The sequence below is a fragment of the Mycteria americana genome, chromosome Z (assembly GCF_035582795.1).
Source record: "Mycteria americana isolate JAX WOST 10 ecotype Jacksonville Zoo and Gardens chromosome Z, USCA_MyAme_1.0, whole genome shotgun sequence".
NCBI lineage: Eukaryota > Metazoa > Chordata > Aves > Ciconiiformes > Ciconiidae > Mycteria > Mycteria americana.
In genome coordinates this window covers 60,127,163-60,150,502 of record NC_134396.1, presented here as the reverse complement: position 1 = coordinate 60,150,502, position 23,340 = coordinate 60,127,163, and the positions used below count along the sequence as shown (strand labels likewise).

The following is a 23,340-nucleotide window of genomic DNA, read 5'->3' as shown; positions in this document are numbered from 1 at the left end:
GGTTGTTTTTCTTATCATAGTAAGATCAGTTACCTTTATTTTCAGTTTTCACAAAAACAGGTTATACATAATTTATCGACAGTCTAAAAATTGTGGTGTTTAGTTCACTTTTTTATCCTTCAGATTTATAGAGAAATTATTTAATAGATATTTCTCCAACTTGATCACTCCTCAGCTGATACTGAGTTTTGTTTAATGAACTTTAAACCATTTTTCCTTTATGATTCCTTTATGCCTGCATAATAACAACTATATAGTGACATTGAAACAGAAATTTTTAAGTGGATGAGTCTTAGTACAAAATGAGTGGTTGTGTTGAATGACAGATTCACAAAAATAGTGCATTTTCTGGTAATATTAAGATATGAATATTTGACAAATATTATGCTGCTATAATGTTGCACAGGCTTCCCATTCTTTCCCTGGCTGCTTAGAATGTGAGACTAGTGTAAGCTGAAGGTAGCTGAAGTAACTATAAAAATGTCTCTTTTTACATGAACTATCTTGCACAGAAGAACATCTCCTATCCAGTTGAGCAAGTTGTCAGTGTTCTAATTTCCCCTGAAGCTTCAATCACCAGATTAAAAACATCAGTCCAAAGAATGTGATAAGAATAAAACATATTGTATGTTCAAGTTGCAGAACCAGTGATGCCTGGCATCTTCCAGCTTTGAGTCTAGTATTCCTTAAAACTTCATACCAGTATCCTCAATTATTCCTCTGTCTCTACAGTTTTTTAGTGTATTATCCTTGGAGTTGCTCTCTTTGAGTGCTAATCAGTAACTGTAGTTATGGCTCGTGTTTCCCACCTGTTTAGCCAATCAGGAGATGTGACTGGTGTTCTGTGGCTGGTTCAGAGCCAGACATGCTGGAGAATGAGTATGCATGTACTAAATGACAGCCAAAATGGAAAAGATTTGTATTCTGCTTGTGTATTTCTTCCATGCTAGGCATGCTAATTTTAGTCCTTATCTCCTACTTGGCTACCAGTTTTCACAAAATGTGTAGGAGCTCTGGCCTGTGCTGATTTGTCAAATTTGGTTTCTGTTTAGTAAGCCCAAAAGTTACTGGGGAAGGATACTGACAGGCAAACAATGTGCTGACAAACTTAATTTCCTCAGAAACAAGGTTAACAAATTTAAGTCCAGAATACACACAGTTTTAATGTTCCACTCTTTCAGGATAGCTGAGAAAAGTTGTAATGTATTGGCTCTCAGGGCTCTTGAGGTTTTTCTCTGGTGACCTAGGAGGCGAATACCACCATCTCTTTGCAAAAATGATCATTAATAAACTCAATTGAAAACACTGAGCCACAAACAAATTTTGAAAATCTAAATTTTGAAACAAAGTTGAGAAAGTGGGACTTTTAAGATGACATGGACACTATGTTTTAAAAGTAGGATAGGATATGTTTTCCTTCATTTTTTGAGCACATAAATAAAGTAATTTATCATAACATCAGTGTTACATAAAAGTAGTTACACAAATTGATGTAATGTTCAAGGAACTTAAAGTCTAAATAAACTATTGAAAAGCAAAATGATACATAGAAGAATCAGTTTGGCTGGCAGTCTTCAGAATTTCCATCTTAAGCTTTGAGTCAGCTCAGGTTCTGATTCTCTGCTTGCTTTTAAAGCCCATCATAAACTGTGCCACCTTTCTGGATGCAAATAATTGCTTTCAGTTGATGTTGTCCAAAGCACTTCCAAAACAAATGAATGCATGAATAATATGAGATCAGTTCTACCAGTGCAAAAAGAAGGGGCAGCATGCATTCTTGTAGGGCTAATTGGCATACAACTGCCACTGTCCCTATTGCCCCATTCCCATCCCACCCCCAATTAGTACCCTAGCGTGGCAGACTGACCTTCTTACAGCTGGAGATGAGCAGCTTTGTTGTGGTTTGAAAATGAATCTTGATGCTTTAGTTAATGACAAAACACACTTGCATGCTAATCAGAGTGAGGCAGTATGACAGTTGACCTGCTGACTGTTTGGCCATAGGACATTGGAGGCCTGTTGATGAGGGATGGATGCTCCATGAATGTCGAAGTCACGTAGTTCCTTGAAAGTGAACTGTGGCATGCAAAGAGCAGCTAGTTGGCCAGAAAAATGGTACAAGGATGCTTGAAATGAACATTTAGTCAAGTGCAATTTACTAGTCCATTATTTTGAACCTTATGAGGTTCAACAAGGCCAAGTGTAAGGTCCTGCACCTGGGTTGGGGCAACTCCCACTATCAATACAGGCTGGGAGGTGAACGGATTGGAAACAGCCCTGCCGGAAGGACTTGGGGGTACTGGTGGATGAAAAACTGGATGTGATCTGGCAATGTGTGCTTGCAGCCCAGAAAGCCACCCGTATCCTGGGCTGCATCAAAAGAAGTGTGGCCAGCAGGTCGAGGGAGGTGATTCTGCCCCTCTGCTCTGCTCTTGTGAGACCCCACCTGGAGTACTGTGTCCAGCTCTGGAGTCCTTAGCACAGGAAAGACATGGACCTGTTGGAGCAGGTCCAGAGGAGGGCCACAAAAATGATGAGAGGGCTGGAACACCTCTCCTATGGAGAAAGGCTGGGCTGAGAGAGTTGGGGCTGTTCAGCCTGGAGAAGAGAAGGCTCCGGGGAGACCTTCTTGTGGCCTTTCAGTACTTAAAAGGGGCTTATAAGAAAGATGGGGACACAGACTTTTTAGTAGGGCCTGTAGTGATAGGACAAGAGGTAATGGTTTTAAACTGAAAGAGGGTAGATTCAGACTAGATATAAGGAAGAATTTTTTTATGATGAGGGTGGTGAAACACTGGAACAGGTTGCCCAGAGACGTGGTATATGTCCCATCCCTGGAAACATTCAAGGTCAGGTTGGACGGGGCTCTGAGCAACCTGTTCTAGTTGAAGAAGTCCCTGCTTATTGCAGGGGTTTGGACTAGATGACCTTTAAAGGTCCCTTCCAACCCAAACTATTCTACGATTCTATGAATACTCAACAGGCAAGTGCTATGTGGAAGTAAATGTAAATGAGGGAAGGTAGAGAAGCATATAAGGGAAACAGTGCTGTGTTTACAGTTTGCCAAAGCTTATTTATTCTTTTACCATTCCCCTCTTGTAAACATTTCTACAGTGCACTTTTTCAAATCATTGATACCCCATGACTGAAACAGTCAAACTGAGGTAGAATAAGGGAAAATGATCTGATGCACTGGTTTGTCCTTTTAGTTGAGCTGCCAACTGGTTGTTCTGCTGCTGCTTTTCTTGCAAGATGGAGTGATATCTATTAAAATGCTTTAGTTTTACATTCTGTTGCAAAGGAGTTGGTACTTAACAGACCTCTCACTGGCTTACGTAGCAAGGAGTCTTGCATCTCTTGGTTCTGTCAGACAAACCCATCGCTTGATGTTTTGGGGCTTTGTCCAACGGACTGAATTTAACTTGCATTTAAAGCTCTTGCTGATCTGGTACCAGGCAATCAGAAGAGACACTGGTGGTTAGGCTAATACGGTTGTTTATGAATTGAGGTAAGTGAAAGGGTGGTGAGTGCTTAACAGCATTACTCAGGCTCATTTTTAGATAAAAGGAGGTTAATCTTTAAAAACTATACCTTAACCTGAGGCATGTTATTTTTTTAAAATATCCTCAGAACAGGGGTGTAAGTTTGTAAGCCTCTTTTGACTGTCACTTTTTTTTTTACAACTCTACAGTTTCTACAGAAAGGTGCCTATCTTACTTAAACTGGAAGAAGAGGAAGTAGCAACATGACAGTGCATCTTTAAAGAAAAAAAAAAAAAAAAGGAATAACTATCCCAAGCCAAACCAATCACACCACCCCCCCAAATTAATACTGGCAATGCTGTTGTTGCATTTGTGACTTCATTATGTGAAAGGTGTCATACCCAGTTTTACCACAATTTTCTTTTCATGATAGCAGTTCAACTCTACAGGTTTGGATAATGTTTGTGATTTGTATAATTAATGCAAAAAATGACACAGATTGTTTGTGAGTCAGTATAGTCAAGGTATGGTGTTATGCTTCAGATTATGCAAGTAATGTACAGGTTCATAATGTTGCCATGGGAGCAGTGCTCTCTTTTTTTCATCTGCTTTTAAAAAGTTCACCATTTGAAGAGAAGAAGGGGAAAAAACTCTCACCACTCTCTCATTATTTATTCACGTGTGTTCATCCTGATAATTCTTATGTCACTACTGTAGTTTCTACTATTACTTTCTTCCTGTGAAATGAAAGCATAAGGGGGCGTGAAATTCACGTGTCTTCTAGCTAGAGCTCTGCTCTAATTAAGAAATCCTAGGCATAGAAATCCATTGATTTGAGCTTGGCTGTGTTGACTGCCTTGATCACATCCCCCTGCAACATTCCATGGAAATATTTTTAGCAGAGTGCTAGCTGGGGGTTTTCAAACTCATGTCCAGCTGATCAGTTAAATACAGGGTTAGAAATCGCCTTCAGGTCGTCCTCCGTTTTGGAAGACTTGTGTAACTTTTATTTCCATGTGGTGACCTATGCGCTCGTTTATGTAATATAGCATCTTTGGGCTATTTTATCACAGTTATTTCTTATCTGGACATTTACAACTACTGCTGTTTAGGGTTTAGAAATGTGTCTAGCCAGCTCATGGCCCTGGTTTGGACTTGAGAGCTCGAATGCTTTCTGAAGTACTATATAGAGCCTGACTCCATACAGCGAGACACCGACTTTGAAGCAGTAAATCCATTAAATTTTGGTCTTTGGCAATAAGCAAGTAATTCTAGACTAGTCTTACTCCCTCCCAACTATCTGAGATATTTGGAATTGCTTTTCAAAACCTTCGGATGAAAATGATCTTTGCTAGCAGTCCGAGTACTCATTGTGGTTTCCACTTGGAGAAATTATGCTAGAAATGACAACTGTTCTCCATGCAGGAGGAAATACGGTGCTATATTGAAAAAAGAAACTCGTATTTCAGTGCTTCAGTTGAGAAAGTACAAAGAAAGCAGCATGGGCAGACTGTGGAGGAAGGGTTTGACAGTAACTCACAAAGAGTGTGGCATTACTTTTCCCGTGAGAAAGGTGGAAACATTCCCAAGTGGGCAGTGTGCTTTTTCCCATTCATCTTTAGCAGCCACCCTCAGGAACCCAACAGGTTGAGTGCCCAGAGGCCTGAGAGGCTGGGGGTGTTTTGTTTTGCGGGTGCCTCCAGCTAGTGATGGCACTTCTGCCTGCTTTGGGCAGCAGGGTGCTATATTTTAATCCAGAAAAAGTTGCCTCGTTTCATGAACTTGTCTAAATTTTGTTAGATGTATTGTGGTATAATCCAGTCCACTTGGTTCAAACCTGTTTGCATGTAGCTGAAGATGGCAAAGGCAAGATTAACGCTACATTGGTATGGCGTAGACACTAGCTGAAGAAACTGTGTGTTCCTTAGCAGTCTCTATGCTGAGATTTGATCCTTATATTAAATACAGGGATAGCTCACTGATCGTAGTCTGGTTTGTTGTAGCCCATCTCTGTCTCCTTCTGTACATTCTCACTTCATTCTTTTGCCCTGGAACTAGCTAGCATTCATGTGACCATGAGGGGAAACAGTTCAGGAAACTGATCTGGCTGAAAACTCACCTTGTTGTGTTTTGTGTAGGGTTAGGATGTGTGAGGTTTTTCTTTTTTGTGGATATATATTTGTGTAAAACTGTCCTCAAAATGAACAACTGAACCCTGATACTCCACTGTAGGTGCGTTTATGTTGTTCCTGCTGCCTTTACTTCCCTACTTATATATGTTTTTATAATACAAATATATGAAGCTGTAATAGGTTTGAGACTGGCTATTTCCAGAGTTATTTTGATATGTGGAAAATATATACTGTAATATAGTGATTCTTTTTCTAAAAAAGAAAAAAAAAGTAAACTTGGCAATTCCTAACTTTTCCTAAGAATCTAAAAATTGTTAGATCTTTCAAGCTGACATTCCAGATAATAGAGAGAAATATTTGTAATGAAGTTCCAGAAACATTTTTTCACTTAGATTATTCACTCAAAAGATTATGTACTATTGTTAGTTCTGGCTAATATGTGATAAAGCTGCAGGTGTTTTGAATTTTAAAACTCTCTGTTGCCAAATAGCACCAAAAATTAACATTTAGAATACTCTGTTGCCATGGTAATTTCTTGGTTAGAAGACTGCCAAGTAACTATAAAATGAAACCAATGCTTTTGGTGTGCCCTAAAATGAGGAAAGGAAAGAACATCAGTGAGAACTGACACATTACTTAGTTCCATGTTTTTCTTATGGGTATTGAAAAGACCATGAATATGCAACTTAAATACATTTTACTTTTTTTTTTTTTTTTAGAAGTTGGATTTCTTGCTCTGACATTTGTTGATGCATAATTTAAGCAACATTCACAACTGGTTTTGGTGTGGTTTTTAATGACTTTTTCCCTTTCTACTTTAGCAGCGCTGCTTAAAGTTGAGGGGGTTCAGAAGCAAATTTCTTAATATAGTAAAATCAAAAAGCTATTGCATACCTTTGGGCACATGTAAATATTTTTTTTCCTTTTGCTTTGAGCTGTTTTGATCTTAATGGATCAGACTATGATTTCAACCTGCTAGGGTTCTCTTGGCATGGAAGGGCTTCACTAGGACTGTAGTATAGCTTGTACTTACGATTTCATTTATCGCTATCATTCATTCACTAGACCTAGTTTGTGCAGGTATGTGGTAATTTGTTGATAGTGATATGATCAGGTATATTTAAAATAGATTCTTTCCTGAGACAGAGTTTACAAGGTAGATTCTTGATGTTTTCTCATTGTCATCCCACTCTCAGGTGTGACCTTCATGTCAGATAAAGCCTGTTAGCCTTGAGAGCACAGGAAGAAATTGAAGCAGAAAAGCAAACTCAGAACTACCCTCTTTTTTTTTCAGGCATCAAGTGATAAAAAAGACATAAGAGATCTTATATTCCAAAGTGGATTTGGACATGTCTATGTAAAATTACAGAACATTGCTTAAGAATGATATCTTCAAACCATAAATGAAATTTTTTTGCAATTGTGGTGAACCTTGAAGACAGTCTTTATGTAGGAAAGACTTCACCATGTCGGGGGAGAGGAGGGAGGCCTCTGTTTAATGGATGTGTGTTTGTATAACATTATGGATATTTTAGAACACTATAAACTCTTATAATGAGTTTTTTCACTGGATGAGGTTAGGTATAGTGTCCTTCCTTGAGAAGAACAGAATGATTTGTCTCTTCTGGTTACTTGTACAAGAACTAGGATTAGACTGTGTGCTGGCATAAAGCAGAAGTGGCTGAAGAAACTCCAGTCTGTCTAGTGCTGGTTGTTTAAGGATTTAATAATTTGTTTAAGTGCATTATTGGTTCAGGACCAAAATGTTCGGCACCTCATGGGCTGAAGCCCAAGTTGTATGTGCTTCGGGCTGCTCTGAGGAAAAAGGCATGGCCATCAGTTTATTGGCTTTTATGCATTTTGGATAGCTGGGGCTGACTGCGTAAGTAAACTTTTATTAACTTTGAGTTAAGAAGAATTTAAGACATTCTGGGTCTTTCAGGTATTTTCATGTACAGTACTAGCTTTTGTACATGGTAACATGAAAAAAACACTTTACGGTTCATATTGTAAACCTACACAATTCTTCTAGTATTTCAGTGTTTTTGAATAGAATATATTAAGCAAGCCATGGGCAGAAACATGTTATTGCTTATTTTTTCTCTAAATCCATTGGATTAATATTTCTCTGAAGAATGGTTTGGTTTTGGGGGATATTTTTTGGTCAAATATAGTTGATACTATAGTTCAGAGTAGACACGTACCTTTCTTGATACATCTACAAATCTTTAGTCACACTTTCCTTTATTTTTTTCTAATTGGCTGAACACTAGCTTAGTTTGGAGGCATGTTGCCTGTACAGACCTCAAAACAAGTTTCAGAAGTGGCCAAGTATAACATTTTATTCTAATGTAGTATTCCTTTGAGAACTTTGCTGCTGTTGTCTTAAAAATGTGAAGGCAAATACCTTTGACTAGTCATGTGAATTTGAATGTAATATTGCACCTATAGTGTCGTTTTGTCCACATTGCTTCATGTGTTTTTGTTGCCATCACCAATATAAGGACTGTTCCGTAGTGATTTAGGTTTTTGGAACCTAACCCAGATTTTTTTTTTGTTCTTTCATCTAAAAATACCTTCAGTTTCTCTTCAAGAAACTTGAAAATTTTCATAAAAGGTTTTTTGCAACAGCTTAATTGTGTGGGAGGCTCTTAAAATAACTTTCTATTACACATGTATTTTTGTCTTGTATTATATACAATAGCCGTGTCCCATTAATTTAAAAGGGGTAATGTATGTGATCAGAAGCCCTTTCCAGTAAGTCCAACACTGATTCAGGCACTAATTCAGCCCTTCAAAGGTTTTTGTTAGTTGAAATTAAGTAATTGGTAACTATGACTGAAATACCAGTATTCAAATGAAACTCTTGCAAAAAAACCTAGAAGGAAACTTAGAGATCAAAGGTACGATTAAACAATCCTATGTTAGTTTCTCTCCCTTTATTCCCCCTGCTTGGGCATGAGGAGGGCTTGGACATGCTGAGGGTTGGGGAAGGCTTGACTGGACTACCACATGAGGACAAATCTCTGGGAATAGTTACTCACCTTGCAGAGCCAGGAGAAACCTGGAATAAGAAGGCAAAGTAGCCAAAGCTGTTGGTTTCTCCCTTCCTCAGCTGTAAATATAGTTCTAGTGATGCCTTTAAACACACACTTGTTAAACGCATTGTTTGCTGGAAATCACCCTCTTGGTTTGATGTATACCCTCTTGTTCCCTTGTACCATGTCAAGTGTACCCATCCATCCAAATCAGGGCTCTTCTTATTGCCAGATACTGCTGCTACTAGCAGTGAGTACCAGGAGCTATGTGCCAAGTATCACTTTAGTGTAGGTTGTGCTGAAGTCAGCAATTCCTGTTACAATTCCTCTCAGTAATGTGCAGCAATGGGCAAAGGTAAATCACAGGAGAGGGTTTCTAGTTCTTGTCTAGCTAGTAATCTGCGGATCCCATATTGTGCTCTTTGTTTGCACTTTCTCTCTTGAAACAGCAGCAGCTGTTGTCTGCCTACGGCTTGAAATGGCTTGTGTGCAGTTGGCTGGTACATGTCACGTTTTGTGGCAATGCTTACTGTAGGTTGCAAGCTGTTGGGGTGATGAAAGCCTCTCTTTGTGGAATACCTGCAGCCATGGAATTTTTTTGCATTTTGTCTTTGTTTGGAATCTGTAGTAATATAAATACTTAGAACATACTGTGGAAGACACAGTGCAGAATGGATGTGATTTTTATTTCTATCCATAGCTTTTGAAACATGCTCATGTGCTTTCAGGCTAGTACATGTTAGTACCTAGGCTTGTTTTTAAAAGCAAGTTCATTTCCCCTATGGTTTCTTTTAGATTTGATAATGTATATATTATCTATATCTAGTCTTAGATTTTATATTCTTTTATATTATCTAGTCTTACTATTTAAGAATTGTAATTAACATATATGTATTAATCATTAATAAACATGGCTATTTGTTAGTATTAATAAATAGTGATGGCTTAGTTGCCGTGTAGATAATGTTTTCCTACACAATAAAGAAATGTCTTCAACAAAGGAAAGCATCCCTTGTTCTTTTGTTGCAAGGAATATTTGAAGTGGTTATTTCCACTTACAATTGCAGGCTTCCTGAATTTCCAGGAATCCTAGAATGTGTTCCTATTGATAGAAGAAATTGTTTGCTTTGAGTTTTGCCTGTGTCTATTCTTTTGTGTTTACTGCGACTTCTAAGTAGATTAAAAATCCTTATTGCCTGGTCTTAAAGCATTGATAAATCTGACCCTGACTTATACTGCAGCCTTTCTAAGTTTCAGTACAAAGACTTCTCCTTTTCTTGTTGTCTTTTCTTAACCTATTTATAAAAAAAAAATCTTACTTATTAGGAGTAAATGTTTCTTATTATTTTTCAAAATCTACTACTGTTTGGGGGGAAGTATTTTTTTTTTTTATTCAAGAGGAACTTGCCTATCTCACTTTGTAACACAAGAGACGGGTCGTTCAGTGAGTCCTAGGAGCCACCCTGGTGGTCTAAGCCCCATTGTTTCAGGCACACTGTAAATCTAAAGCAAAAGTTTTTTGATTTCTGTCCCAAAGAGCTGACTGCTTTCTTGAGAACTTTATGAGTACTTCCAAGAACACAGTTGATGCATACTGTCCCGTGTGAAAGAAATGACTGTGGATTACATAAATTGATATTCCTAGTCTGCCAAAGAGCGAATACCTTCCCTCATTCCTGCTGTCATATGTCTATACAGCTTTCATTGGCTGGCAGTAGTGGAGGCTGGGTTTTGGCTCTTGTAGGCCCCGGAAACATGCTGTGTCTGCATGAATATTTCTATTAAAAAATACATTACAACGTATTTTTTGAGAGGAAGTTAAATATACTGTGTGTTTGGATACACAGTAACTAATATGTAAAGTACAAGTTATTTACATTCAAATATATTTGTAGCTTGTGGATGTTTTTGATGGTTATTTTAAAAACAAAACAAAAGAAACAAGCCCCCCTCCCCAAACTTTCTAAGAAGGCGTACCCAGTTTGCAACTGAAGTGCCAAACTCTTTGAACGTACGTAGTATATAAGATGCATTCAACCAGAAGATGCTTTATTTTCTTTCTTCCATTTAGAAAATGATGTAATATAGGGAGCTGTGATAATTTTATTCAATGTCTTACAAAAAGAAATGTTTACATGCTCAGATGGCAAATGGTAATGTTAAGGATTTCTTCCTTAGCGCATGGAGACTTGAGCAGTGGTGCTGTCTAGCAAGAGACTTGGCACAGGTGATTTTTGGCACGTGCTTTCTGCTCTTAGCTGGAGTAGAAATGTTTGTAGGTAGACCTGTGTGCAGTTATTTTCACTAGGTTAACTGAGGTAAGTACTGACCTTTGCTGTACAAATTTTAGAACAGGAGACCAATTTTAAGTCAGTCATTCTTGTCCCAGAAACCTTCTTTGCCTTTTCCCTTCTCTCTGTGCAAGTTGCCAGGAACGATGCCCCAGTACAATTCCCCTCCCTTACTTTTTGTGGGAGCGCTGCTCCACATGCTCCTTCTCTGCCCTGGCAGGGGTGGGGCTGGCCATCACCATGTGCCCCTCTCTAGAAATTGTTTTGCTCTGACTGATTCAGCCTTCGGTAGAGCCACTGCTGAGTACAGTTTGAGGCTTAACCGCTTATTTGTGTCGGTAACCTAGCTACAAACATAATCAGGTGTGCAAAATATGTGGGGGTTTTTTGTTGTTTTAAATAAATGATATGGGCTCACCTTTATGGTCTCTGCACAGGGGATATATACTAGCCAGGCTTCCCATCATAGGTGTGAAATGTCCCTCTGTGAGCTTTGGAGATTTATTTTTTCTCTTTTTTTGGTCAAGCTTGATGCAGGTTTATAGTACTAATATTCCTGGTGGAACTGACTTGATGGTGCAATTACCATCAAGCAATCATTTTGATGTTATCTCTGAGAAATCAGAAGACAAAATAGAAATCTGAGGTAAAGACCTTCCTTGAGAAAGAGGTGCCAACTTATTTTGAAGCTTATTCCACGGGATAAATTTAAGAGAAATTTGGATTTTTGTCAGGAAGACTGATTTTTTGTTTGTTTGTTTGTTTTAATATTTCATATTTTCTGAGTTTAACTGTTAAATGCAAAATCTTAATAGTGGTAGTAAGATGTATCTGAATAAATAAGGGTTTTTTTTCAGTTATAAAAAAGCAAGGCTATAGTTACTATTGACTCCCTGTATCTCCAAAATGTGCATCACTGACAAGATAGTGCCTAGGCTTAAGGTTTCCCACAATGGAATTTAATAGCAAGAGATTCCAAAGATTTGTCTGTACTATCTGTCTAATAATAATTAGAATTGTGTCTTTCATTTTGGGGTGAGAAATAAGACCAAAACATCATTGTCAAGTTTTCTTTAATACTGTCTACTTTGAAATACATTTTGGGAACAGAGTACTGGGTAGGATAGGAAGTTGAAAGAGACTGTAGTGAGTTGGAAATCACTTTGATTTTATTTTCAACAACAATCAATTAAAATAGGTAAAAAGATTTTCATATCTCAAATTCTGTTCTATAATAACTAATGTTTAGTTTGGGAGTCTTTCCTTAATCTTTCACAATGTTTCATAACAAAAATGCTTTTACATATTATGTACTAATGGAAAAGTACTGGTGCTGTTTCACCAGCACAAAAATAAACAAAGTGAAGGGAAAAGGTGAGTCTTTTCAAATCTCTAGCTCAGTCTAGCTCTAAGAGTAATATTAAAATATGGCTAGTTAGGAACGTGTTGTCTTCTGTTTAGACCTCAGACACATTTTTAGGCTGTTGGTTGTTCTTCCTCTCAAGTTTATGGAGGTAGTTTGATTTTAAATGAAATCTGAATTAATTTGAACTGGTTAGCAGGGGAATGCACTCTGTTTTCAAAAATAGTTCTTTTTGTTGAACTAATTTCTAAAATTTAAGTCAATGTAATGAATGTATGGAAACTAACGAAGAAAAACAAGCTTTATAATATCTTCTATCTTTCTGACAGGTTGTGAAGATGAGAAAAGATGTGAAGAAGGCCAGAGTCCTGACTATTCGCAGACTAACCAGACACATCGGGAAACTAAAGATGAAAAAGTCAGTTTTAAATATCACTGTTCTTGTTTATGTGTTTATAAATGAGACAGTATCTTAATTGTTTTCCCAAAAATGAAGTATGTAACACATTTAAAACTTAAGGCACTTTAATGCGTAAATTCTGTTTGTCTTATTTTTACATCACTTAAGGTAGACTAAAAATACTAACTATAAAAAGCAGTTCCATAAGCAGAATTAGAATAACTTTTTTTTTAAAGGTATTTAGTGTATTGGAAGCTAATCCAAATCACTTACAGAACCTTTTACAGCACTTTTAAGTGTCACACTTAAACTTGACACTTTTAAGTGTCAGACTTTGGTTATTCTGCTGTTGAACCTAAGTTGGGCAACATTTTCTCATTGCAGTTGTCTGCAAGGTTCTATAGCAAAACATATTGTTCTGTTTGCATAGACATACAGGTCACACTTGATTTTTAATAATTAGTATTAATATTTAAGTAAATAGTTAAAACAACATTTTGTAGATTATGGTTTTAAAGATAACTGGCCCAAAGTAACTTGTGACTTGTCATATTGGAGATGGTGTAAGATGCATGTTACTGTGTTCAAAGTGTAAACTGAGCATACTCTTCTCCCACAATTTTAGCACACTGTGCAAAATAAGAAGCAAGCCCCATGATCTTTTATATTTAAATATTACAGATCTTAAAAGGTAATTATATTTGAGATATCAGAGTCTCCTATGTATTGTTGATAGGAATTGTAGTTACTATTTTCTAATAAAGTAACATTTGTCTTTCTTATTATTTTGGTAAATCCTCCATGTTTTTTCTTCTGTTCAGAACAGCAGAAGCATTAGATTATGTTTGCTAAAATGTTCATTTAACAAGGGAATGTGTTTATGCTCACTCTTGTGATATTTTTATTTTGCTACTTAGTATTAGCCTACAGGGAACTAAAGTGAACAAAACCCAGATTTTTTTAATAAAGACAGACTTAATTTGCAGGGGTTCAGAAGACTTGAAATTAAAGAACCAAAAACGAGTTGAGAGATTAATAGAAGAAATCCATGCCATGAAGGTAATACCATGTTCAGATATTTAAATATTAGAGGCAATTAATTTTAGTAACAAAAAGCTTTGTCTGTTTTTGCTGCATCTGTCAAGGTGTTAGACAATTTGAGTCTTAAGCTTGCCAGGGTAAACATGAATTTGTTCAGAAATGTGTGGTGCTTGAAGTTTTTAGTGTAACAGTTAAAGTGCAGAAATTAAACTTCTCATGCTGCTCTGGAGTATGGAAGGCATTTTGTGTGCCTGACAATACAGTATCCTTGTTGTCAGATCCCTTAGCTTTAATTGTGATGTGACGTGTATTTTACTTTCAACTTCAAAGTTCTGTCGTAGTTTGAAATTTTTGCTGCAAGGAACTGGTTACGCTTGAGTCAGACCTTTTTTTTTATCTTCAGCCTTGCCATCAATCGATATAATTTTTGTATCTTATACATTATGATATATCAGCAAATGCTTCAGAAACTTTTATAACTTTGTAATGTTTTGTACTGGTTATATGTCAATTTTAACTGATACTGCTTAATATTGCGTGTGTTGAAATGAGATACAAATTCCAGTCATAAGGCTTGAGCACAAGAGTCCTATATAGGCCAAGAAAACTGTTTTCACATAAAATGGCTGTTTAGTTTGTTTTTCCTTGATGACTGTAGTGATTAAATCACCCTTACCGTTGTGTGGGTTTTGGGGGTTTGTTTTGTTTGTTTGTTTGTTTTTAATGTTTCTTTTTTTTCTTTCCTGATCCTTGCACAGATCTTAGTCTTCAAAAAAGCTGGTAACTGGAAAGGCTTCATTGACCCATTTAGATGTGCTTTATGCCAGATTCATCAGGTGGAATCATAGGGGGTTTTAGCACAGTACTTACAGAACAAGAGTCCTCACAAATCAGTAAAGGGGAAAAGAAAATGGTCAGCACTGTATTAAAGGGTAAAGCACTGGTCAAGCAACATGGCAGTCATATTGAGGCATTCTGCTTTTCTGGCTTGCCATCAGTCTTAAACTTGGTCTTGTAATTGCACCTTTTTTTTTTTTTTTTTTTTAATGACACATTTATGTGTCTGATGGAGCATGATGAGGATTCTGGAAACTTTTCTCAATTGTAAAAGTATATATCAAGTGACCAGGTGTGGTGCAGCACCGAGCTCACAAACCTATGTTTTATGGGGCTTCTGTGAGTGCTCCTGAGAGGGTTTCACTGCAAGATCCATTCTGCACACCTCTCCCAGAAGTGTTCGCTTTGTCCACATTGTGGTTTTCCTTCCAGGATTGGCTCATGCAGACATTGTAAAGGCTGTCTGCACTCAGGACTGTGTTGAAGTACATTCAAGCTGTTTCTTCACTAGGCGTTAATGAGTGCAGGACTTGTAAGTGTTAACTTTTAAGAGCGATTGTCAAGGGAGGATAGATTTGTAATCTGGAGAGCTGAAGGCAAACAAATTTTGCTTTGAAATAGTTTATAGAAAGGGAGGAGTCTTCGAAGTGAGCAGCTGAGAAAGAGGAAAAGCTCTTCCACTTCTCAGGCAAATAGCTAGTAAATACGCTCAGTTATCAGAAATTGTGCTGTAAGTGGTCTTTATTATTAAAAATATAAATGCACCCTTATATTAATATTTTTATAGCAGAAATGTTGGTTTTCTTGGGGTTTTTTAGTCTTTAAAAATGAACAAATAGACACTTACTAGCTCTACAGTGTATTTGTTTCTTAGACAAAAAGAAAAATTCCTGTTTCTTATGAATCACAGCCTAAAAGGCACTAGTTGTTTACATATTTTTTCACCACTGTTGATTTCTAGACTAAGAGAGCTTTTTAGAGTTGGCATAGAAATATTCCTCATTCAACGTAGAAGAGTGACAAGACAGCTTTCACAGAAATCATTGATATTATTTGAGATAGTAGGAGATTTTATATTGGTATAGTGTCACTCCCAGCAACCTTTTGTCTTAAGTTGTTGATCATAGGATTCATAAAGAACTCTTCGCATAACCTGAATGTATATTTTAGAATCTTTAGGAAAGAATGGACAGGATAGAAATTGTTAATAAGGTAAATTGGTAAGCCGTCTACGAAGTTTCAACTTAGAGCAGGCTTGTATTACCCAGACTATTCTATCGGTTTCAGTGTATGGATCCCAACCACTTGTCCGAGGAGATGCAGATCCTTTCAAAACTGACTATCTGTGTGCAGAATATAGGAATTGGTCACTTTCCATGTATAGTCCGTATACTTTTCCAGGAATAGTCCGTAAACTTCTACTTGCATGTCTTATGTAAGAAAAAAGTGGCTGCCTTCTCTCTTACTAAATGTTTAGTCATGGGGAGTATAGCAAGTTGCAAAGAGAAGTTCAGTTGAAAAGACAAAAAAACAACAAAAATATTTACACTGGCCAAAGTGGTTTGGAGCCAGAAAGTGGATGTTACACCAGAGTCTGGCAACATTTGTGTTTTCAGATTAGAAGATTTCTTGAGATGGCTACTTACAAGTTCTAGAACTTCTTTATTGATTGGACAAACACACAAAGGTTTGCCGTCGACTGAAGAAAATGCATCTCTGAAAGAAAAGGAAAATAATAGAATTTTTTTCTGAGTGTTTCCTGGTTGCCACAGACAGCACACCTCTCTAGGCATTTTTCTTCCATCGGTCAAGAACAGGCCCAGATTACCTTTCCCATACCACATATCCAGAAGAAAAAAGCCTTCTAGGGACTGCTGGCATAAACAGGGCCTTTTGTGAAGGACTTTATGTATCCTGGTAACCTCAGAAGGCACGAGAGGAAGATTCCATTTCACAGGGAATTTGTTTCAAGCTCAGGGAAGAGAGACTGCAATTCCAGGACCTTGACACAGTTGTCTGTCTTACTGAAGTTTTTAATGCGATGGCTTAAGTTTCTCTTACTCAGGAAAAAAATCTGAGTCATTGAAATCCCAATAAGGGAGAATTCCTTGCTGCCTTAAGAATTACATTTCTGCATTCAGCTGCCTGTAAACCCCCAAACCTTTTGTACTAGTTCATTTACTTGGGGAATCTGTTTCTTTGTCAGCATAATGTTTCAATATGGCTGCTGCCACTTCATGGTACAACTGTTATCTTTCATCCAGACTGTAACCAAAAAAAAAAAAAAAAAAAAATCAATTACCTGATGGTGCATCTGTTGTTAGAGGCTGGCTGCCTGCAGCTCAGCAGGACTTCTAAGAGCTGCTGCTCTTCTGAATGACACAAATGTGAACTTTCAGTTACAAGTTCTTAACTTCTCGTTCTAGTGTGGATCTTTACTAATTACAATCTGATATTACAGGAAGGAGAAAATGCTTGCTATTATTTGATAACTTGTTTTATCATTAACTCTTGGGGATGCTTTTTTCCTGTCTTCAAGTAGACTCTAAACAGACACTGCTGGCATAATTTCACTGTAAATACACTGTTTCCTAGGAGTGGGACATAATTAGATGCTCACTTTTCAGGTTAAATACTGTGTCTGTGTTTACTTTTTTTTGTATCCTATACATACTCACACATGGCCCAGTTCTGCATATATTGAAAACTAGGAAGGTGCTGGCCTGTATTAAGAAACTTTTTGTTATTTGAATTTGCAAATAACATATATTGTTGTGTTGTTGTTGGAATGGCATTTAATTTTTTATTCTATATGTTTTCATTGTTAGAACTGGAGATTAAAAATAACTTAATTGGCAAATAAAATTCATAATGTCTCAAACACAACAATCAGAAGTAAACATTGTGGGAAATGAGAGCAGTTAAAAATTCCAGCTACGTGGATGCAGGAACTGGGTTAATTGTTTGCAGGAGTTCTCAAAGCTGTTGGAATAGTGCACTGTTTTTTGAGTTCTTCAGATTTCATTTTGCCAAAACTGTATAAAATATTGAACAATTCATGAAAGATGGGGGAAAAAAGAACAGTGTGATCCTTTCTAGTCCTCCTACTATGATAGTAGTTTTTTAAAATATAAAATTGTGGTTACTTACAGGAATTTTTTTACTTGTTTGTCAGGCTTGATGATACTGTCAAAATGGATTAATTATCCATTGTAGAGTACTTCTTATTTAGGAACCATATTTAGGTACTATATTTAGGTACCATAGAGTACCATATTTAGGAAGCGATGCTATTTTTTAAAGTTTCTTTACACTAAAATAACTGATTGTCTAGTGATTTCATAGCAACATGTAGCTTATCTTGAATTGTTTAAATTTCTTGGCTGAAATTAGGTCTTAATACAACTTTATGTGGTTGTTTTACTGTGTATTTAGGAGTAGGTTTTGCCTTTATCTTACAACAAAAACCTTGGTGTTATGGCAGGTGTTGCTATAGCAGTGTCGCATTTGGAGGATGCCCATTGATGAGATGTGGCAGAAAGGCTATTTGCAATGCTTGAAGGGAAAGTGTCTTCCAGTTGTTGGGAATGAGCAGCAGTTGGTTACAACCATTGTTAAATGGCGTGGAAAGATACGTTCTCTACCCCGAAAGTTACCATTGGAGAAACAGATAAGTCAATACCATGTTTTTGTTTCAATACACTTAAAACACAATATTTATCACAGAATAATGAGGTTAGTACAAGAGCTAAAGGAAAAAATAATGCTTTACTCTAAATTATGTTCTCTCAACTTTATATTTTAGCAAGATATGAACAGAAGTAGAGTTAAGTATGAACTCTAATACTACTGTCAAGCTTTTGAAAGCCAGATTTGTTTTGTAAAGGTGGAGCTTCAGTCTGAAGGATGTTTTCACAATCTTTGGCCTTGGAACAAAAATCATCCAGTTTCATGAAAGAAATAGTGATATGGGTGAGAGAGGGCTTTTGCTCACCCATGATTTTAGAGTAGGTCAGCCTAAGGAGCTTGATAGATCTTTCTTTTAGTATGTTCTTTTTGCATTGAATTTTTGTATCCTGAAATACCAGGCTTTTTCAAAAAGCCTTATCATTTTCTTCTAACAGTAATGGTTTATTTTTTGGTTAATGCTTTCATCTTCTGTAGCCTTGGTTTCAGTTAACATCTCACTGTAGAATTGTCTTAAGTAAGAGTGAGGACTAATGCACTTTTTTGCAGTTTTGCTTTTTCTTTCTCCTGGCATATGTTTCTAACAACAGTCTTGCATATATTCTTTCATAATAGATAGCAGACTTTCATATTAATGTTATAGAATCTTTAACTTTTAAAGGTTTTTGAAAGAGTAATGGGGAGCTCTTAAATTCTAGTGTAATTAGCTTAGGAAGGGTCCCTGATGCTTCTCAACAAAAGACAGATGCAGGTGTGGTCCAGCTTCCGAAATGGTATGGGCCAGATGCCACTTATAGACCATTTCAGGGAAGGAAGAAGGGGTAGAACTCGAAGTTGTTCAGCCCTCCTTCAATGGAGCAGTACAGATCCTTGCTTTGGCAAGTGTCTGACCTGTTACCCATGTGATGCATTTCTCTGCGGTAATGCAGGAAGCTTGGTGCTTTGAGTGGTGGATAGATCCATGTGTGCATTACTCAAGCATACATGTGCAAGAAGTCAGGCACTTTTAGGAAACAATGAATCTTACTGCTTGTGTTCTCAACAGCACATTCTATTTTGTCAATGGCATTACATGGCTCTTCTAAGTAATGTATGCCCTTGTAAGGCAGATTATTTCTGTTATACAAACTCTGAATATTCATTTAATGGATATCTCAAATTCTATCAGGACTGAAGTAGAAAGCTCTTCCAAGTAGGAAACATAATGTAAAGAGCACCTAACATAATGCAGAAGAAGACAGCAAGGATAAACAGTGGGTTCCTGAGCCCAAACACAAAAAGGATGTCCACCAAAGGTGGAAGCAAGAACAGACTACCTGGGAGGAATGTAGAGACACTGCCTGAACGCACACAGATAGTGTTAGAAAATACAAAACTCAGATGGATTTCCAGCTAGCGAGGAATGTGAAGGTCTGCAGGAATGGCTTTTGTAAGTTCACTGGAAGCAAAAGTAAAGCGAAAGGAAAATAAAGGTCCACAGCTTAGTGAAAGGATATGGAACAGGGTGAGGTATTCAGTGCTTTTTTTTTTTCCTCTTGGTTTTTACTAGTGAGTTCTGCCCTTTGGCTTCTCGGTTTCCAGAGCCTACAAGCAGAGTCTGTGGGAGTGAAGTGTGACCCACAGCAGAAAATGATGCTGTTAAGGAATGCGTAGGTCAATTGGACACATACAAGTCCATGGGACCAGATACCTTGTACTTGGGGTGAGAAGGAGCTGACTGATGTCGTGATCTTTTCATCAAGCTGACTTTCCTCACTTTTGAAAGGTCACAATAATTGAAAAATGTTACTGACATTTGGAAGAAGGCAAACATCATGCTTAACTTCAGGAAGGAGGATCTGAGCAAATACAGGCTGGTCTGCCTCGACTTAATCTCCGAGAAGGTTATGGAGCAAGTCGTTCTGGAATCAAATTCCAGAAAAGAAGGACTGGGAATAGCCAGAATGGATTTACCAAGGGTGAATTCTGCCTGACTGACCTGGTTACCTTCTGTGATGAGATGACTGTCTGTATGGAAACAGCAGATGTTGTATACCTTAACTTGAGCAAAGCATGTGACACAATCTGCTGTAATCTCCTTATAGCCAAACTAGGGCCTGGAAGACAAGGAAGGGAAAATTACCCTTTATGTGAGACAGCAGCAGGAATTCATGGACCTCTGCCTTGGGATGGATAATGAGCCAGTTAAAAGCATAAGGGTCAGCATTACCAGGCAGACCAACAAGGGCAGTATTATTGTGAGCATCTGCTACACGCTTCCTGATCAGAAACAGATAATAGAATCATAGAATCTCTTAGGTTGCAAAAAGACCCTTAAGGTCATCAAGTCCAACCATAAACCTAACACTGCCAACTCTGCCACTAAACCATGTCCCTAAGCACCACGTCTACAGGTCTTTTAAATACCTCCAGGGATGGTGACTCAACCACTTCCCTGGGCAGCCTGTTCCAGTGCTTGAGAACCCTTTTGGTGGGTTTGGTGGGAACCCTTGAGAACCCTTTCCTCCTTTTCTCCAGGCTAAACAACCCCAGTTCCCTCAGCCGCTCCTCATAAGACTTGTGCTCTAGACTCTCCACCAGCTTCGTTGCCCTGCTTTGGACATGCTCCAGCACCTCAATGTCTCTCTTGTAGTGAGGGCCCAAAACTGAACACAGTATTCGAGGTGCAGCCTCGCCAGTGCTGAGTACAGGGGCACGATCACTTCCCTGGTCCTGCTGGCCACGCTATTTCTGATACAAGATGAGGACCCCCTTCCAGGTGCCTTCACACACCCCATCCCCTCCGCAAAGCACAACTTCCCCATGTTACACAGCTCCCGCCACACAAAGGCTGCCCACGGCGGTGCACGCATGCCCTGCGCTGCGGGCCAAAGCACCGTAGCAGGCTGCCCTCCCAGGGTGCCGTGTACCAGCAAGGCCCAGCCTTGGTTAGTGTCCCATTTCCCCCGTGCTCCCCAGCAGCACCCACAGCATCGGCGCTCTGCCATCAGTGCCCTGCGTGCCTCCTCCTGCCCTTGCCTCCCACCACCTCCCAGGACACCGCCCGCTCCATCCGGCCCAGGTCTGGGGACTTGCTCCAGCCCCTCAGAGGGGACGAAGGAAGCCCTTCCCGCCACCTTGGCGGGGCAGAAAGACCTCCTCACGCCTCCATCCACCCCACCCCAAGGAGGTGGAAGATGCGTCTGCCAGCCTACGGGCCAGCAGCGGAGGCACTGACGCTGCCGACCGCGATGCCGGCAGGACAAAAAGGAGGTGGGAGATGGCCCTGCACCCGTTAGCACCCATCGGGCCAATTTCCACATCATGTGTGAGGAGGCTTTAGAAGGAGGACAACGAAATCCGGGACAGGAGAGGAAGAGGAAGAACCCCAGGTGGAAAGAGGCAGAGCCAAAAGGGTGTCCCCAGGCAGTGTCCCATCCCAGTACTAACTGGGCCCGCCCCTGCTTAGCTTTCAAGACTGGGCACGTTAAGGGTAGTGTGGCTGCACACACTGTCCCCTGCCAGCGCTGGCAGCAGCGCTGGCCTAAGCCCCCCCACCCCGCCCTGGCCCTGCGTTCCCCACCACCAGCCTTCCCCCATGGCTGCGCACACCCTCCCTGGGGCATAGGTGAAGCCTTCTCCAGACAACTAAAAGAAGCCTCATGTCCACAGCCTCTTGCAGGCTTGAATTGCCCCACTGTCTGCTGCGGCGATATAAACCGCAGCTGTCAAGCAATCCAGAAGGTTTTTGGAGAGCACTGATGATAACTCTGTAACACAGGGGATTGAGGAGCCAATGATGGAGGATGCTCTGCTGGACCTCATATACACCAGCAAGGAAGAACTGGTGAGCAAGGTGAAGGTCAGGGGCAGCATTGCTAGCAGTGACCACGAGATGGTGAAATTCAGGATGCTGAGAGAAGGGAACACAAAAAACCTAAGCAGGATCACAGCCCTGGCCTTGAGGAGAGCAGCATTTGGCCTTCTCAGGCAGCCGCTTGGAAGAATCTCCTGGGGATACAGTCCTGGAGGGAAGTCCAGGAGAGGTTGATTTGTGAGGTATCACCACCTCCAACCTCAAGAATGAACCATTCCAACACAAAGGAAGTCGAGCAAAGGCAGCAGGAGGCCTGCAGGATGAACAAAGAGATCATCTCAAGATGAGATGAGATCTCAAAGAGAACAAACAGACCAACTCAAATGTAAAAGGGAAGCGTACAAGGTGGAAACAGAGGCAGATGGTCTGGGAAGAATATAGAGACACTGTCCAGGTGCGCACCATGAATATGGCGAGGGACATAAAGGGCAACACAGACGACTTCTGCAGGAATATGAGCGGCCAAAGGAACACTAGGGAAAATGTCCACCCACTGATGGGTGGACAGGAGATTTCTGATAAAGGACATTAAGAAGGCCAAGGTAATCAATCATTCTTCATTGCAGTCTTTAGCGGCAAGAGCAGCCTTCAGGAATCCTGGGTCCCTGAAACCAGTGGGAAAATCCAGACCAAGGAAGACTTGCCCTTGCTGGAGGAGGATCAGGTTAGGGAACCTTTAAACCAAGTGGTCGTACGCAAGTCCGTGGGACCTGTTGGAATGCACCCAGAGCTGATGAGGAAGGTGGCCATTGTCACCAGTCTCAGTCATTTTTGAAAGGTCCTGGCAGGACCAGCTTGGGGGCCGGGGGGCGGGGGGAAGATTCCTGACAGCTGGGAAGAAGCAGACGTCGCTCCTATCTTCAGGAGAGGCAAGACGGAAAATCAGGGGTACTGCAGGCTGGGCAGCCTCTCCTCAATTGCTGGGGTGATGAATGGAGCAAATAATACTGAAAACCATTTACAAAAATATAAAGGACAAGCAGCTGATTGGGCACAGTCAGCATGGAATTCCGGTGAGGAAATGAGTTTGACTAACTTCATAGCCTTCTACAGTGAGGTGCCTAGCTTGGTAGGCAAGATGAACAGTGGTTGTTTATCTCGACTTCAGTAAAGATGTAAACAAGTGGCCCTGAGTACATTTTCCATGCAAAAATGGCAAAGATATTTGTATGACAATCAGTGTCTCATGACTGGAGGTGGGGAAGAAAGCATC

At 39.4% G+C, this 23,340-nt stretch overlaps 1 protein-coding gene across 1 annotated transcript in view; it reads left to right on the top strand.

The window, feature by feature from the left end:
* Positions 1-23,340, top strand: part of SRFBP1 (serum response factor binding protein 1) — an 80,773-nt gene that overhangs the window by 15,364 nt on the left and 42,069 nt on the right. The window contains exons 2-3 of the mRNA XM_075527254.1: positions 12,636-12,724; positions 13,693-13,765. Of these exons, the coding sequence (XP_075383369.1) occupies positions 12,636-12,724; positions 13,693-13,765 (162 nt within the window). The remainder of the gene's footprint in view (positions 1-12,635; positions 12,725-13,692; positions 13,766-23,340) is intronic.